Below are 17,363 nucleotides of genomic sequence, written 5' to 3'. Positions count from 1 at the left end.
TTCGACGAGATTATGAAATTTTGAATTTCCAACGGTCGTTAAATAAAAACTAACTTTGGATTCTTAGATTTTTCAAAAAAATAATTTTATTCACTTTGATCCCCTAGCTCTCATCATACCAATCCCTAAAGCGTTCCACTGCATCCTGCCACCTTTGAAATTTACTTTTAGCCCTCTCAAAGTGATCAGGTTGTGGATGGAATACCCTTTCAACAATCCTCTTCCTGACCAATTCCTCCCGTTTCTTGAAGACTCCAACATTCAATCCTGCAAGAAAGGCCGTTCCTAGCACAGAGAGCTCAGCATTATCTGCCCTCTCTACCTCCAAACCAGTCAAATTGGCCAGAAGTTGGCAGACAAAGTCATTCCTGGACACGCCTCCATCAACACGGATGATGGAGAACTTGAAATCAGTCTCTTCCATAGTGCAAATGTACAATTGAGCCACACGATACGCAATACTCTCCAACAGGGCTCTCACGATGTGGGATTTTGTCGTAGTAGGACGAATACCAATGACTCCAGTAGCAGCTTTGGCATCGTTCATTGGAGCCTGGAGAAAACATCTTCAATCATCAAACATTTACAACTTGTAATAAAATATTCCACCCACCCCGAGTCCACTAAAAGCCGGAATGAAGAAGATCTCTTCGGAATCATCCACAGAATAAGCCATTTCTGAGGAGCAGGATGGATCAGTGAACAGTCCAAAGTCAATGCCCCAACGAATCAAGGAGCCCGTGTCACTGCTTTGTCCCTCAACGCAGTAAACTACTTCCCTGGAGTTTGTTTCCTGATTGAAGACTCTCCAAGCCACAAGAGGATACAATCCATAGATCGATGCATTGCACAGACTTCCTGTATTTAAATTCATAAAGCTTCCAGTGCCCAAAGTCACCTTGACGTCGCCTTTCTGGAAACAACAGGAGCCCCACATGGAAGCTGATTGATCAGCAATCTGGGAATGATCATTAAGAGTAGGAATAAAGGTAAGTCAATTCTTGAATATATACTAAAAATCCTAAAAATATTATTATTATTCAATTCAGAATTTTAAATTGAAACAGAAAAGTTGTAGAATGTCGTAACTGTGTTATCACACTTGCATATTAAAATTTTAATGTGATTCACATTAATTGTCGCTGGTGAGAGTCCAAATGTGTAATTTGTGTGTTTGAATCATTTTATATTCAAAATTTGATCTATTTGTTGATAAAAAGGTAGACTTGGCCTGCAAAATTTGATATAAATTGATTTATAGCATTAATGCGAAAAATTAATGCGATTTTCTCTTTAATTTTTTAATGTGAAAAATATTTATGCTTTAGGTAAATTTAAACTTATTTTTTCAGGCCAAGTCCACTTCTTTATCAATAAATAGAAAAACCCCAAATATTAAGTAAACCCCTAAATATTAAGAAACTCTTTTTCCTTTGGCCAATACCCTGCTGATACCCGAGAGAGCAATAATCCTTCGATTTTGAGATATTTTTATCAATAATTTTTATTTTCCTGCAAAAATGCATTGCAAAAACACTGAGAGAAATCCGAAAAAGTCAAAATAACATTCCTGAAATGTTAATTTTACCCTGCAGTATCGATCCGAAATCGGTGTAAATATTACCCTTTTTAGGTGTATTATGGGTTAAAGTTACCCTTTTTCATGTTGATTTTACCCTCAAAAGGTGTAAAATTAACATTAAAAAATGTTGATATATTTTTACACCTAAAAAGTGTTAAAGTTATGAGGAAAAAAAGTTAATCGTAGCCTCTTTTTCTGAGTGCATAAATCGTTAAGAAAATTCATGCAGTGATCTACTTAAAGACAAACAGATTACAGCCACTGATTTTAGCTGATCAGCCAATCATGGAAACGGATCGGCGCGATAAGTCGAGCATGGGAACTAATGGAAACTAATTTACGCGATGACCAAATCATGAAGATTGATCGCTGCGAGGAATCGATCATGGAGACTAATCGGAGCTAATTAGCCAATCATGGAAACTGATTTGATAAACGCGATCAGACTATCCTGGAAACTGATTGGAGCTGATCAGCCAATAATAGAATCTGATCGGCGCAATGAGTCGATAGAATAGAATCTGAGCCGATCATTAAGATCGATGCGTTGATCAGCCAAATATGGAAACAGATCAGTGCGATAAGACGATCATAGAGACCGCTCGGAGCCGACCAGCCAATCATGAAGATTGATCGTCGCAATGATTCGCTCAAGTAGACTGATCTGATCGGCACGACGAGCTGATCAGCCAATCATGGAAACAGATCGGCGCGATGAGTCGATCATGGGGACTGATCAGCACGATCAGACGATCATAGAGATAGAGACTGATTAAAACCGATCCGACAATTATGGAAAAAATTTAGCGCGATGAACCAATCACGAAGACTGATCGCCACGATCAGACGATCATGGAGACTGATTGAAGCTGATCAGCCAATCATGAAAACAGATCGACAAATCATTAGATATTTTGGACACAAAGATCCACTTCAGAACTGTTCTAGCTTTTCTTGAAGAAAATTGCGATTAAGCTTTGCCAACAAGATTTTTCTTTAAAAAAAATGCCGAAAAATAATTCAAAAAATAGAATTGAAAATGCTTTATAATTCCCTCACTGAGAAAAAAACAGGGGTACGATTAACTTTTTTTCCTTATAACTTTAACACTTTTTAGGTGTAAAAATATATCAACATTTTTTAATCTTAATTTTAATTTTTAAGGTTTTTTTCATTTAAAATTTAATTTAAAAAAAAAAACCTAAAATTTAAAAAATTTTAATTTTTAAATTTTAAGGGTAAAAATAACATGATAAAGGGTAACTTTAAACCCTGATACACCTAAAAAGGGTAATATTTACACCGATTTTTGGATCAATACTGCAGGGTAAAATTAACATTTCCGGAATGTTATTTTAACTTTTTTCAAATTTCTCTCACTCAGTGCTTACAATTCAAGAACTTATAAATTTCTTTCAAAAATGTTTTTTATAACAAGTTTATAGTGTCGCCCTTCTTGAGGCACTGCTCACAATTAGTCCTATGCGAGCTCGTCATAAGCTCGCTCTCTGTTCCTCCCCGGCCACCTAAGAGTAATAAAGTAGTTAACAGGCCAACCCAACAAAAGTCTTTCTCTCGCCAGATATATCAAAAAATTCGCCAAGAAATTTAATGAGCGATTTTGATTATTCTGTGGCAAATGTGGAGAGCTTGAGAGATTCCCTTAAAGCTCTTCTAAGACAACATTGTAGCTTTCTTTCAGAAAAGTTTATCAAAAGCTTGCCCAAAGTTGTTCCAAAGATCCATCGTTTTTTAACATTTAGACTTTGTGCTACTTTCTTTAAAAAAATCACCATACAGTAGACTCTCGCTCAATCGGCTCTTTTTCAATCGGGCGCAAAATTTTGTTGACAATTTTCACGTTTGATTTTAAAGCAAATTTGTTCAAATTCACTGTAGTTCCTCTTGTTTTATTATGATTCTTTATATTTGAGGGCTTTTTGTGGAATTTACAATGATTTTGATGTCCAAATCTCTCGATAATTTGGATGATAACATTTTTCCCCATATGCCCGAGTGAGAGAGAGTCTACTGTAAATCCATTTTCAATCCAAATCAAATGAATTTTAACTCTTTGAAAAGCTCATAAGAATCTACAAAAGACATTTCAGATCAGTAAAGGCACTTTTTGGGTTAAAATGCTTTAAGATGAGCTAAATATTAGCGTTCTTAAATTATTTTTTGGTGTTTTACTTTTTTTATAAATCGTGTACGGGGGAGGGGGTAACGGCACCTCTTTGCTCTCTCTTCGGTACGTCCTTGTCTCCTACACACCTATATAAATTTTATGAAATCGAAATTCCCACCTCTTTCTTCTTTCTCCATATCGTTTTGCATAATGTCTAACCTGCTCTTTCGCACTCAAAATTGGATTGAACTAAATTGAATTTGGTGTGATGTTTGAAAGAAGAAGAAGAGTGCGAAAGAGTAGGATAGGTATATACAAAGGTTTTAAGACAGAAAAGGATAAGAATTTTGATTTCATGAAATTTTCCTGATCTAAAAGTTGTACCAAAGCCACTAAAACAAAAATATCAAGTTGTTTATTATGGCTCCGGCACACCTTTTTGGATCAGGAGAATTTCATTCAGTCGAAATTCACATCCCTTTGTTTCTCACACGTTTTGCATATGCCTGTCTCTCTCTTTCGGAGTCTTTTTCTTCATTTCAACATCAGACCAATTTAAATTTAGTTCAATCAAATTTGGAGTGCGAAAGAATAAGATAGACATATACAAAACGTATGAGAAAGAAAGGGATGTGAATTTTGATTTCATGGAATTTTCCTGATCTAAAAAGTTCGCTAGAGCCATTATGGAGCAAAAATCAAATGACCTAAAAATATATCATTAACTGATTTTCTTTGCTTTGTCTTCCTAACCAGCTTTACTAGCAGTACTTTACACCAATTTCTTTTTTTTTTTGTATAAAAGATAAAACGTAGATAAGAAGAAAATTTTGTTTTTTGTTCAGAATCTCAGAAATCTGAATTTTATTAGGTATGTTACGTGATTTGTTTCTATCGGGCATTTAAGTACTAATAACAAAACATCTAAAGTCTGCCTTAATTAATCGGTTTATCGCCCCTAATCTGAAAAAAAAGTTTTATTAAGTAGACAAATCTCGTTAAAATTTTGTAAACATGTTGTTCACCAATTTAACACATTTTTTTTTGGCGAGAAAAAACATCTATTTGACAAATTGTTAGCAACGTTAACAAGAACCAGTTGACCGCAGATTTCACAAAACTTTTATTCAGAGTAGTTTTGATGATCTTATTTGTATAATTCGTGTTTTAAAAAGTTTTTGTAGGTTCTATAACAGGTTCAAGAACATCATTTTATAAATATTAAGTGCAAATTTTCAACAAAAAAAAATGTAAAATGCCAATCGTATTGTCAAAAGCCATTTGGGGGAAAGTATTCTCCTTTCGAACGTTCATGCCTTCGAATAATGTAAATTTCTTTAAGTTTTTCTAAGGGATTTACAAATAATTATCACGTAATTGTCAATAATTGATGATAAGTTAGCTAATATTTAATAGAAATATGTAAGTCTTTTAGGGAAAATAAAAGAAAATTTACATTATTCAATGCATTCTGGCATGAACGTTCGAAGGGAGAGCACTTTCCCCTACTTTCGTCGATTTCTCTGATTGGTTAACTCTTTCGTCTCTTTTGGGACTCTGAGTACCCAAAGCAGCATATGAATGTTCTGTGAAAAACAGTGTTTTTTAATTATTCAGAACTGATAAAAATCCTATTCTTGTGCATTTTTATTATCAAATTATTATTTATTATCAAAAGAATTGAATTTTTCTCAGTTCTGAATAATTAAAAAACACTGTTTTTCACTGAATATTCATATGCTGCTTTGGGTACTCAGAGTCCCAAAAGAGACGAAAGAGTTAAACCTAAAAGCTTTGATTTTCATAAAGCTCTAACTCTGACCAATCAGAGAAAGCATAAGGACTAAAATATTTAATGAGAAATTAATTGTATTAATATAAAATTTCATGTGAATAATGCTTTATTGGCCAAATTTAATTTTTTATTAACTGAAAAAATGCTTTCCGTTTTACATTACTTTTATGTTCGTTCCTAAATCGATTAAATGCCTTCTCATTGTACTCTGAAAGGGGAAAGCGCATTGCCTTCGGACGAAGCTTCGAACAATTTATTCTTTTCAATATGTTTTTAATAAGTTTGACCCATTATAATATTTTATTTTAATAGCTAGTTCGATGCTACAAATTTCCTGGAAAGGGTCATTGTTCAAATCGGTCAAATCCATTAGGAACATAGAGAAAAGCTTTGAGTTGTTCGAAAGTAGCGAGCTTTCCCCTACTTGCTTTTAGTATAAAATTGACCCAAAAATTGCAGATTATTTTTTTTGAGTGCCAATTGAGGGTCAAAAGAACAATATAATTATATATCATTTCATTTTTGGGATGGCCAAAAGCATTTCCGACAATCTTTTCATTTTAATTGACCTAACATTTTGCCATGTGCAGATATGAATATTACCCGGAAGCTTCGTAAGAGCCATTTCTCACATTCAAGGACATCATTCTGCACTTTTTATCTCTCAATCTCCAAATGTGCCGGCGCAAAAGCATTAAAATTTTGCAAATAAAATAAAAAGTTTCTCTCTCAAGGTTATTTTTGGATTTTTTTTATTGCGAACTTACCGAGCATCCAATTTTGATTTCACTCCCAAAAACTGACTTGTCTATCACGCCAAAGTCATGGGAATTGTCCACGACTCTGGGCATCATGTCAGCAGAAATGCCATACAGGGAGAATGACCATTCAGCCCAATTGAGCTGAAAGGGGTCATAGAGTCCAGTGGCAGAGGCATTGGTGACATCCGTAATGTGATCAATTGACTGTTTATTTGCACCATTGAGACCTTGCTGGAATTTGTGCAGCAGCCACGTATCAATGGTGCCGAACAATGCACTTTTATTTTGGATGGCCTTCCGCAAATCATCATTGTGGCGAATCATCCAGGCTAAGCGTACAGTCACCTGGCTGTTCATGAACTTCATTACACTGCCTGCCAGGAAGCGTTTATTCCTCGTGATTAAATATAAAAATCTTGTGATGTTCTGGAAGGATTTTAAGAGAATATTCTCATTCCATTTTTTCACCAATTCTTTAGCCCTCAAATCATTCCACACGATAAAATTGTGGAAGTATTTGCCAGTTTCTCTGTCCCATGTGATAAAAGTACTTCGCTGAGTGGTTATTCCCAAACACTCAAGTTGTTCTGGAGCCACTTTAGCGCCATCCAGGGCATTTTTTATCACATTGACTATACTTGTCCAGAAGCCATTTGGTTCTATTTCGATATATCCAACTTTGGGATAAATTAGTTGAACCTAGAGATCAATTAGCAAATCAAAATTAAGCTTTGAGCGGAAAAATCAAGGGGTAACTCATTGTAGAAAAATATACCCTTCCGTGTTTCTATAAACACGGACGCGGCTAGAAACAGTGGCCAAAAGCCTATAGAAACACAAAGAACACATTAAAGAAATCACAAAGACGGATTCAAAAGGCACGGAAACATTTAAAAGATGAAAAAAGTTTTCTAGGAAAGAAAGACATTCAAAAAACAGAGAACCGCGTTCAAACAATATGTAAGAATTTCTAGAAACACATAAATAATTCCAGAAAGGCTATAATAGATATAAGATATCAGAAAATGTTTTTAGAAACATGGTAACGTTTGCAAGAAATGTTTTTAGGATCACAGAAACGTTTCTAGAAACACAAATACTATTATAGAAACGGTGAAATAGATCCAAGGAGTAGACCTAATTTAAGAAACACGGAAATGACGGAAGTGCTTTTAAAAATCACGGTTATGAATTAAAGGGGCGCGGAAACAATTTTAGAAACACAGTGGCGAATTCAAGAAACACAGAAAGGTTTTTAAAAATACGGACACATAATCAAAATCACGAAAATTATTGCTAGAAACGCAAAAACAATTCTGTTTCTAAAAACGGTGAAATGCATACAAGAAACAGAAGAACTTATTTAAGAAACATCAAAACGTTGAAACAGTTCTAGAAATACAGAAACGCTTTATGAAAATACAGACACGCAGGACACGCATATAAAAATATAAAAATATTTCTAGAAACGCAAAAACGTTAATTGAATTACTACAACATTTATAAATGTCAAAACTCATTAAAAAACACGAACGCTTCTCCAAAAATACGTAAACGTGCGTAAACTATAACGCTGAAATATTTATATTCATTTCAAGCGGGGAAATTCATTTTAGAAGCGTGGTAACGCAGTCAAGGTATACAGAAAGACTTTTAGAAAGAAGGTAATAATTCTAGAAATGTTGATATATTTCTAGAAACACGGCAATGTTACTAGAAACTTGGTAATAATTCTAGAAACATTTATCTATTTCCAGGAACATGACAGATATTCCTTTAACAATTATTGAAACGCTAGGATATTTCTAGAAATTTTGAAACGCATTAAAAAAAACTGATCTTTTTGGAGTTCGAGCAGTTAAAACACGGACAATTCTCCAAAAAAATGTAAATTGGAGCATTGAAATATTTATAAAACATGAAAATTCATTAAAAAAAAAGAAACAAACACATTAACGTAGTCAAAGTATAGAATGGTTTCTAGAAACTAGATAATAATTCTATAAGCATTACAAAGTTTCTTGAAATACTGTAATAATTCTAGAAATATTGATACATTTCTAGGATAATGATAACATTTCAAGTGATTCCCAACCCACAATTTAACCCAAATAGAGACAGGAAAAAATTCCTGCCTCCACCCAGGCTTTCGCAATCTAGGCGAATTCTCTACCAACTGAGCTATGGGGGCACTGGCTCTGGTTGTCTTTGCCACTGATCTCAATCAATTGCCATATGCATTCCAACTCGTTTTCGACTCACTATGAGCCTGATACCATTTCTCAGGTACCGCCTAGATTGCGAAAGGCCCCCAGTTCAAGCCTGGGTAGAGGCAGGAATTTTTTCCTGTCTCTATTTGGGTTAAATTGTGGGTTGGGATTCACTTGTTCTGATTGTCCCTCTCTGTGCACAAACACAAAATTTCTTGGGATTACGTACCAAGCGAACAGAAGTCTGTTCAACCACTTTCATGATAACATTTCAAGAAACATTGATCCATTCCTAGAAAAAAGACAACGTTTCTGGTGGAAACACGTTAATAATTCTAGAAACAGTGCCAGTGATGTATTTCTATAAACACAAAAAGGTTTATAGAAAAAATGGATTCATTTCTAGAAGTATGACAACGTTTCCAGAAGCGCAATAATAACTCTAAAAACATGACAACATCCCTGGAAACAGTGTAGTAGTTCTAGAAATATTGATACATTTTGAGGAACATGAAAACATTTCTAGAAACATTCATTCCTAATGGTATCTACACACTAGAAGCAAATTTTAGCCAAAATTGTCTTTAAAAAAAAAATTCTTACGTTTTTGCCTACAAGGATAGGGGAAATTTTCTTTAAAAAGGCATTTTTTAAAGAAATTTCTACTAGTGTGTAGATGCTATAACAGAAAACGTTTCTGGAAAAACGGTAATAATTCTAGAAATATTGATTTATTTTTAGAAACCTGACAATGTTTCTGGAAAGGTGACAGTGCATTTAAAAGCATGAAAACGATAAAAATCTTTGAAACACGAAAATATTATTCAACTCTAGAAACGCTGGTACATTTTAGAAGCCCGAAAATGTTTCTAGAAACGTGACAACGCGTTGAAAAGACATGGAAACGTTTCTCTCAATACTAAATGCAGATCAAAGAAATCCGGAAATATTTCTAAAAGCACGAAAACCATTATAAAGAAATCTTAGAACGCTGAAACATTTTAAGAAATGCAGAAACCGTAGAAACGATTCTAAATTGAAAATAAATTAAGAATTTTAAAAACATGTTAAAATTACTTAGATTTTTCAACACGCAGAAACATAAACTACGAAAAGTATCCTTGTTTTTCGTGTTTCTAGAAACAGAAATCATGTGTAATTATTTTTATATTATGAGTTACCCCTTGGAAAGAATTCAAAATTTTAACAACAAAAATATACCTGCTCACTGGCCATGCCGCAGATTTGGAGAGAATGATTGAAGATCATACATCTCAGGGTCGTAGTTCCGATATCTAGGGCCCCAATGAATTTTTCTTTTTCGCCCATTGTCCTTGATTGTGTCTTGTAGACTCACTGAACAAATTATAATTAAATTCTTCAACTCCCTTCGTGTTTGATGCACAGTCTTGAATTCATTTTACTAATCAGACTGTAAAGTACTCTTCTCGTATAACACTCTCTTGTCTCTTGTTCCAAAACACTGATTACGTTTTATCTTTCACTCACAGTCATTATCACACAAATGGGAACCTTTGAACCACGCGAAAGAATTTTTTTCAAAAAAAAAAAATACTCAAGAGAGAGAACGATAAAACGACATTTCACTTTGTCTCTTGAAAGCTTGCAGCACTAAAATAAAAATTAATGTTTCTTGCTTATTATTTAAAAAAAATAAATAAAACACAACATTCACTCAGCGAATCTTAGGCGCAACTGAGGAAAGAACAATAAGTACACACAGCTACAAGGAAAACACCAACATATCACCCATTCATTTAACTGGCTGAGTAAATTGGATGTAGCGTAAAATTCTCAATGCTGCCAGACTGTTTTGTACATTACACTAGATCCCGGCATTATGCACATTTTCGGGACCGAAAAAAACGCGCGAAATGGCATTATGCATCGAGAAAATTTGCATACCTACAGGGGCTTTCTTTTGAATAAATTTACCGTTGAACGAATTTCGCGCAGATTAAAAGTCGATAAAAGTAGTTCAAACAAAAGATTCAAATGTTTCAACTAATTCAACAATATAAATGCATTAACAAACAGTACATGGCCAGAGTTCTTCAATAAATGGTTAGAATAATAAAAAAAAAATACTTTAAAAAAAGAAATTAAAATTTTGTTCTGAAAAAGTAGCAAAATGTTTTCAAATTTCCCGCGTCGCACCATAGTATGCATTCAGGCGTATTTCAAAAATGATTTCATAAATTGACTCCCGATGGTAGGCAAATTTGCATAATTGTGTGTGCATAATTCCGTCAGGTGCATAATCCCGAAGGACTTAATGCCGGGACTGAGTGTATTGAACTCCCTCAGCATTCATCAATATTAATGAGCGTGAGACAGAGAGAATAGAATTCGCTGGATAATTTGCTAACACTCTCTAATTTGTTTTTATTCCCATTTAATTCTAAAAAGCCCCAGAGATTTTGCAATCATAATGACGTCACTGATAACAAGTGTCAGTAATATTCACCACATTCTTTGGACGAATTTGATTTCGTGAGAGTCTTCTTGGGCGATGACGGTTGCTTCCTCGTGGTGCGACTCCCGCTGTTTGGGCCTTGGAACGTGATGCATGTCTTGTCCAGAAATTCAATTAAATCCTGAAAATCAGTCAAAAACGCTAAAATTACCAAAATATCACGTTAATGTTGCCGGAACATTGAGATAGGTCACTGAATCAAATTTATTTGAACAACTTGGGAAGAAGTCACTGAATCACCTTGCTGAATATTAAAAAGTTTGCATAAAGTTTATTGGCAAAAACATTAAGAACGATGCGAAGGTCATTAAAAATTTGGATGTAGGAACAATCTCTTTTTTCAAAAAGTATACTATAATTTAAATACGGGATGGTGGGGCAATATTAATTACGATTTTATTTATTTTTTTTTTCAAGTAAAAAAAATAGATTTGATCAATTTATTAAATTCTGTGAAAAAATGTAAATGGGCATTTATACAATTAGTATTTTTTGACAGTTGTTTTGCTCTAGAACAAGTGGTAAAAAATCAAATTTGGTCAACAAAAAGCAAATCAAATTTTATCGCTACCAAGGCTTGAACTTAAACATTTTAGTCAACAGTTTGTCCAGTAAAAAATTCGAAATATAAATATAATTTAGCATTCTAGGCAAAAAAAATTTTACTTTGATCACTATAACTCAAAATTGATTATAAATCACTTTAAATCATGATAAATATCAAGCAAGATGACCTAATTTTCCTTTTGTTAAGAAAAATTTCACTACTTTTATGCATTAATGACTCTGACACACCTTTTAGATCGGTAAAATTTCATTAAATTAATATTCGCGTCCCTTTCTTTCTCAAACGATTTGCATAAAATTGAACTAAATTTAATTTGGTTTGATGTTCAAAATAAGAAGAAGAGTGCGAAAGAATAGGACAGACATATGCTAAACTTCTAAAAAGGAAAGAGAAGTGAATTTTGACTTTATGAATTTTTCCTGAGGTGTGGCGGAGCCAAGACCGAAAAAATAATTTATTGCTTATGCTTTTAAAGGTAAAACACAAATTACCAAAATAAAATTAAATTTGGAAAGATTATTGGTCAGTAAATAAGCAAAATTGGAAAGTAAAAAATTTAAATTAGCCAAGAAACAATTAAAAATGGTCAGTAAAAAATCAAATTTGGTCAGAAATGGCTCCAGCACACCTTTAAGATCGAGAAAATTAAATGAAAGAAAATTTTACATCCCGTTCTGTTTGAGAAGTTTTGCATATTTCTGTCACACTTCTTCTTCTTTTGAACTTCAAAACAATTCAATAATTTAATCCATTTTTGAGAAAGAAAAGGATATGAATTTTAATTTCATGAAATTTTCTGATTTAAAAGATCTGTCGAAGTCCTAATGCCTGCAACACATCTTTTATGTCGGTAAAATTTCATGAAATCAAAATTCGCGTTCATTTATTTTCCAAAATATTTGAATAAGTCTATTCTATTCTTTCGGTCTCAAAATTGGTTTCTTTTTCAAACTTTTTACAGAAAATCCTGAATCCCGAAAATCCTGAACGCCAATATCCCGAAAGGGCTAAAATCCCGAAAGCCAAAATCCCGAACGGCAAAATCCTGAAAGCCAAAATGCCGAAAGAACCTAAATTTCGAAAGCCAAAATTCCGAACGCCAAAATCCCGAAAGGGCCACAATCCCAAAAGTCAAAATCCTGAAAGCCAAAATTCCGAAATATCGAAATCCCAAAAGGGCTAAAATCCCGCAAGCTAAAATCCCGAACGCCAAAATCCCAAAAGGGCCAAAATCCCGAACGCCAAAATCCTGAAAGGAAATATCCCGACAGGGCCAATATTCTGAAACCCAAAATCCCGGATGTTCAAAATTCTGAAAGAAATAAAATTATATGGAGGATAATGTTTAGATTAATTTCCCAAGACACAGAAAAGAATTTTTTTTTAAGAATTCGGGATTTTGTCTTTCGGGATTTTGACCAATTCGGAATTTTGGCTTTCGAGATTTTGGCTTTCGGAATTTTGGCTTTCGGGATTTTAACAGGGACCCGAATGCAAACATATGCTTCATATAGATCAACATCAACATTATCATAAAAATATTCCTTCCCAAGAAGCAAGATGGTCATACAACCTGAGAAAGAGTTTTCCATCATTTTCCTCTGGAGGTTGTTTACTGATTCTAAGACGGCGGTGGTAGCTATTACACAAACATTGAATTCTTTGAAAAACTGTATCTGTTGTCAAACTTTTGCTTTCAAGAGCACTAGCTCAAAAGCAGTATGTAATAATTTCTATTTAAAAATATTACATTTCCCACTTATTATTATTACAAAGTCAAACATGCCTATATAACTGTCCCGCCCTCCCCTATAGCTTTAAAATGACTTTTGCATCTCTTTGACGATTTTTTAAATCTGCTTTGAAGGAGGTAGTCCAGGCGGAAATTATGTCCATATATGCCATTGACCCAATTTCATTAAAAGAAACACCGTTTTTCAAGGTCAAAGGGTCATCAAATGGGTCAAACCGTCAAACGTTAAACCGTTATATAGAATTTCTACCTCGGTCTATTTTATATTTTTTCTGTCTAATCTAAATCAATTATAAATCAGTGCAGATTGACCAAATGTCGAATCTTCAGTTCGAGCACTAATAATTTTCCTTAATTATTTTTCAATTTAAATATTCAATTAAAAAAAAACTAAGCTCTTTTAAAATTCTTTCACGATTGTTCCGTTCTGTCCATGGTAAGATCCTAAACGTAATACGGGCTTCAGACCTAAGACTTAGCCATATGGCTTAACTGGTCTAATTTTTAAACAATCAAGATTTTTTTGAAAAATTTGACTTAGTATTGGATTATTAAGGACAATGACCTATTACATTCTGAAAGAGCAATAAAATTGATTGATATTTAGGATTTTGAGGCCGTTGGGAACTGGGCTAAACCTCCAGTCTAAAGACTGCTTAACTCTTTCGTCTCCTTTGGGACTCTGGGTACCCATGGAAAATTTTTTTTTGCACTATTTAGAATCGATAAAAATCCGATTCTTGTGGATGATTACAAACTATAAGGATGTCCAAATCTAGGATATTTTTTGCAGGATCTCAATTAAGGGTCTCAGCTAAATGGGTTTATCATCCAAAATCTCTCAAATAAGTTACTTACATTATTCTCGTATTTGATCCCTATTCCTTTGAAATGCGCATTGATGAGTTCTAAAGATACTGGCTGATACTGCAGGATCTTCTCATGAATATCCCTGTTGCACTGCAAGAAGTTGTAGAAGGCAATGTGAAGGGGAAGTGCGCAAGTTGGGATTTTCTTTCTCGGAGGACATGGAAGGATGCACTTTTTTGCCTCAATATCCCCGAGAAAATCATCTCTGCAGACCATATCAAAATTCTCTGGGACAATTTCTTTTCCTGGCACTTCCTGTTGCTCTGTGTTGGCATCGATTAGGCCATATTTGGACTTCAATTGGAACATTGGGTCCTCGATCTGAATGAAAGGATGCAGTTGATTGTAAATGTGCTCCAAGAGTATTCTGGCCTTTCGTCCTTTGATGGCTTTCAAGCCGTACTTCCTGAGTTCCTGCTGGATTTCTTCATTGGTCATTGCATTGTAGTTTGGAGGAGGTGTAACTGCTCTCCTCTTGACCACTGAGATATCCTCGTTTCTTAGAGACTCTGTGACAAAAGTCAGTTCGTTTTTGTCCACAGGAGGATCATTTGGAGGAGTATCCTGGATTATTTCATCTGTCAGAAGGGAACTGATATTGCTTTGCAGGGAGAGTGGGATGTTGTTTTCCGGAGGGACTTCTGGTTCATCTGGTTGCTGATGGATTTCACTGAAACTTCCATTCTGGCAGAAAATGAAGCCATCGGAAATTGATTTCTTCGCAAGATGCTTAGTTTCCTGATGATCATCCAATATTTTATTGATGCTCTGATTGATCTCCTGCTCATCGTCACTTTCAATCACTATAACAGATTCCTGCAGCATGCAATTGTCGACGTCCAGGAAGCTCTTTGAGTTGGTTTTATGCAGGCTGGAAGCGCTTGAAGATGAATTTTCTTTTGTTGAATTGTTTTCCGGGGAAAGTAAGGTTTTCTGAGGGGTGTCTTTTTCACTAGCCATTTCCTCATCACTGGATATTTCTATGGAATCATTCTCAGGATTTGCAATCTGCAGAGTACTCTCATCACTCTCCAAGATGTCAGGAGTTGTTGATCTTCTGGGAGTTGGAAATGAGACAGATTTTGACAGATTTTTTCCTTGTATTTCTTGAGGAAGATTTTCGTTTTCATTCGCTTCAGGGAGATCTGTTCCTTCTAGCTCTCCTGGAAGGTTTTCTATTAATTTTTTAGGGAGATCTTGTCCTTCTTGCTCGTCAGGAAGATCTTTTTCCTCTTCAGGAAGATCTTTTTCACGAAGACGACGAAGATCGTGCTCTTCTTGAAGATCTTCATCATCAACCTTTTCAGACAGATCTTTTCCTTTCAGCTCCCCAGGAGGGTTTTCTTTCTCCTCTTCAGGAAGATCTTCGCTTTCTGGCTCTCCAGGAAGATCTTTTTCCTCTCCAGGAAGATCTTTTTCACGAAGACGACGAAGATCGTGCTCTTCTTCAAGAAGATTTTCACCATCAACCTCTTCAGGCAGATCTTTTCCTTTCAGCTCCCCGGAAGGGTTTTCTTTCTCCTCTTTAGGAAGATCTTTTCTTTCTAGCTCTCCAGGAAGGCTTCCTTTTTCCTCTGCAGAAAGATCTTCTCCAAAAATATCTTCTTCTCTTTCAATTTCTTCAGGAATGTTCTCCCTTGCAATCTCTGGATCATCTACTTCCATCCTAGATGACTCCTGCATCCTCCGAGCTCGGTCTGGAGATATTTCTCTCCCTGGAATCTCATCCCAGTTCCTCAGCAGAGCGTCAATCTTTGTGTAAGACGGCTCCACGAGATTTCCACTGTAATAGAGTGAATATATCTCAGAAGTGGGATCAGGATTGCTGTTCATAGTCATGATTCCATCTCCCTTGTTCTGCCACTGCATAAGATCTTCACTGACTACTAAAAAATTGTACGAAGATCTTGGTTTCCGGACGAATTCCCGCTCGTGAATTGACTTGTCCAGAAGATCATTGATCCTGTCTCTGAAGAGACGATCTTGCTTCTTGGGATTTCTATGAAGCAGCAAAGACATTTTCCTAAATCCTCTCAGTTCTTTCTCCATTCCCAGGAAGTTCATCACTTTTTTATTGTACGTTGCACTGGATTTGAATCCGTATTCCTCCAGCGTGAATTTTACCGATGATTTCGATGACTGGGAAGGACTTGCGCAGTAATCTTCACTTAGGGCTGTTGAACACTCCCCGTGGGTATCTGTAATGGATCTGGAGAGAGCAAGAGCTAGCTGTAAATCATCCGGATTGATATTTTCAGCCATGCTTTGATGAATCAATAATTCATTGAGAAACTGATCATCTTCTAGCTTTTTTGACTTGGCTCTTGGACCTCTCCTATCAAACATCTTCCCACGCTTCTTTCCCTTGTTCTTGGAACATCCAGCTTCCGGAACTTGCGGTTTATTTTGACTGCCACTCGAACTTTTGGAAGATTCATCAATTTCAATTACATCATCTTCAGCTTCATCTTTCTCACTCTTCTGACTCCCCTGACTTAGAACCTGACTCCCAATTGCCCCACTTGCAGAAGAAATAATCTTGGGAGTGAAAAAATTAGTAATCTGTGGAGCATCACTGGAACAAAGAAAAAAAATCCAGATTACAAAATCAACAAGTTTATATTTAGTCTTTTCTTACATTTTGCTACATTTTTTGGAGCGCAACTTGGCGAACTTGTCACGCTTCTTCTCCATTATCCCTAGAATTATTTTTCAGAAAGAATCTTCTTCTGCTGCTCCATAAAATCTTCAATTTCCTCCTTTGATTTTTGCGGCAGGAAACCCATGAGATTTTTCCTGTCAATTTCTTCCTGGGTATTCCTGAACTTTGGTTCAATGATGTGATAGTATTTTGTGAAGCGAGGACTGAGACTGAAAGGGAATTTTCCGGGAAGGATTACTGTGATTATCCTGGCAGGATTGTTCAAAAATCAAAAATATAACCTTACATTCCGTACAAGCCGGTGGAAACGGCCACGGCAAGAACACTTAGAGCAAAATAGTGACGATATCTGTAGGATGGAGTTCCACGGGTACGACGAGGCTTCCACTTGGAGTTATCAATCCTCGGATCCATTTATTTTTTGGCCCAGGAAATTGCAATTTTTCAAAATTTCGCAATAATCCCCCACAAAAATGTCAACGGAAATTCACCATTTTTTCGACGAGTTGAAGTTCTGCAAAAATCCGCTAGGTGGAA

The 17,363-nt window shown here is 35.3% G+C and overlaps 3 protein-coding genes across 3 annotated transcripts; all 3 read right to left on the bottom strand.

Moving 5' to 3' along the window:
* Positions 1-63: 63 nt before the first annotated feature.
* LOC129810051 (putative glycerol kinase 5) lies at positions 64-10,314 on the bottom strand. Its single transcript, XM_055860288.1, has 4 exons — positions 9,698-10,314; positions 6,273-6,965; positions 614-958; positions 64-553 (listed from the first exon to the last, which is right to left on the bottom strand). The coding sequence occupies exons 1-4, from the start codon at positions 9,803-9,805 to the stop codon at positions 104-106; spliced, it is 1,596 nt and encodes a 531-aa protein (XP_055716263.1). The 5' UTR covers positions 9,806-10,314; the 3' UTR covers positions 64-103.
* Positions 10,315-10,856: 542 nt separating this feature from the next.
* On the bottom strand, positions 10,857-16,862 carry LOC129810049 (structure-specific endonuclease subunit SLX4). Its single transcript, XM_055860285.1, has 3 exons — positions 16,803-16,862; positions 14,153-16,739; positions 10,857-11,094 (listed from the first exon to the last, which is right to left on the bottom strand). Exons 1-3 carry the CDS (start codon positions 16,856-16,858, stop codon positions 10,951-10,953), a joined length of 2,787 nt encoding a protein of 928 aa, XP_055716260.1. The 5' UTR covers positions 16,859-16,862; the 3' UTR covers positions 10,857-10,950.
* Positions 16,765-17,346, bottom strand: LOC129810052 (uncharacterized). The gene is made up of 2 exons (XM_055860289.1): positions 17,113-17,346; positions 16,765-17,035 (listed from the first exon to the last, which is right to left on the bottom strand). Exons 1-2 carry the CDS (start codon positions 17,238-17,240, stop codon positions 16,870-16,872), a joined length of 294 nt encoding a protein of 97 aa, XP_055716264.1. The 5' UTR covers positions 17,241-17,346; the 3' UTR covers positions 16,765-16,869.
* Positions 17,347-17,363: the final 17 nt, after the last annotated feature.

The sequence above is a fragment of the Phlebotomus papatasi genome, chromosome 1 (assembly GCF_024763615.1).
Source record: "Phlebotomus papatasi isolate M1 chromosome 1, Ppap_2.1, whole genome shotgun sequence".
Classification (NCBI taxonomy): Eukaryota; Metazoa; Arthropoda; class Insecta; order Diptera; family Psychodidae; genus Phlebotomus; species Phlebotomus papatasi.
Note: the sequence above shows the minus strand (reverse complement) of the source record. Positions and strands in the feature narration are given on the sequence as shown.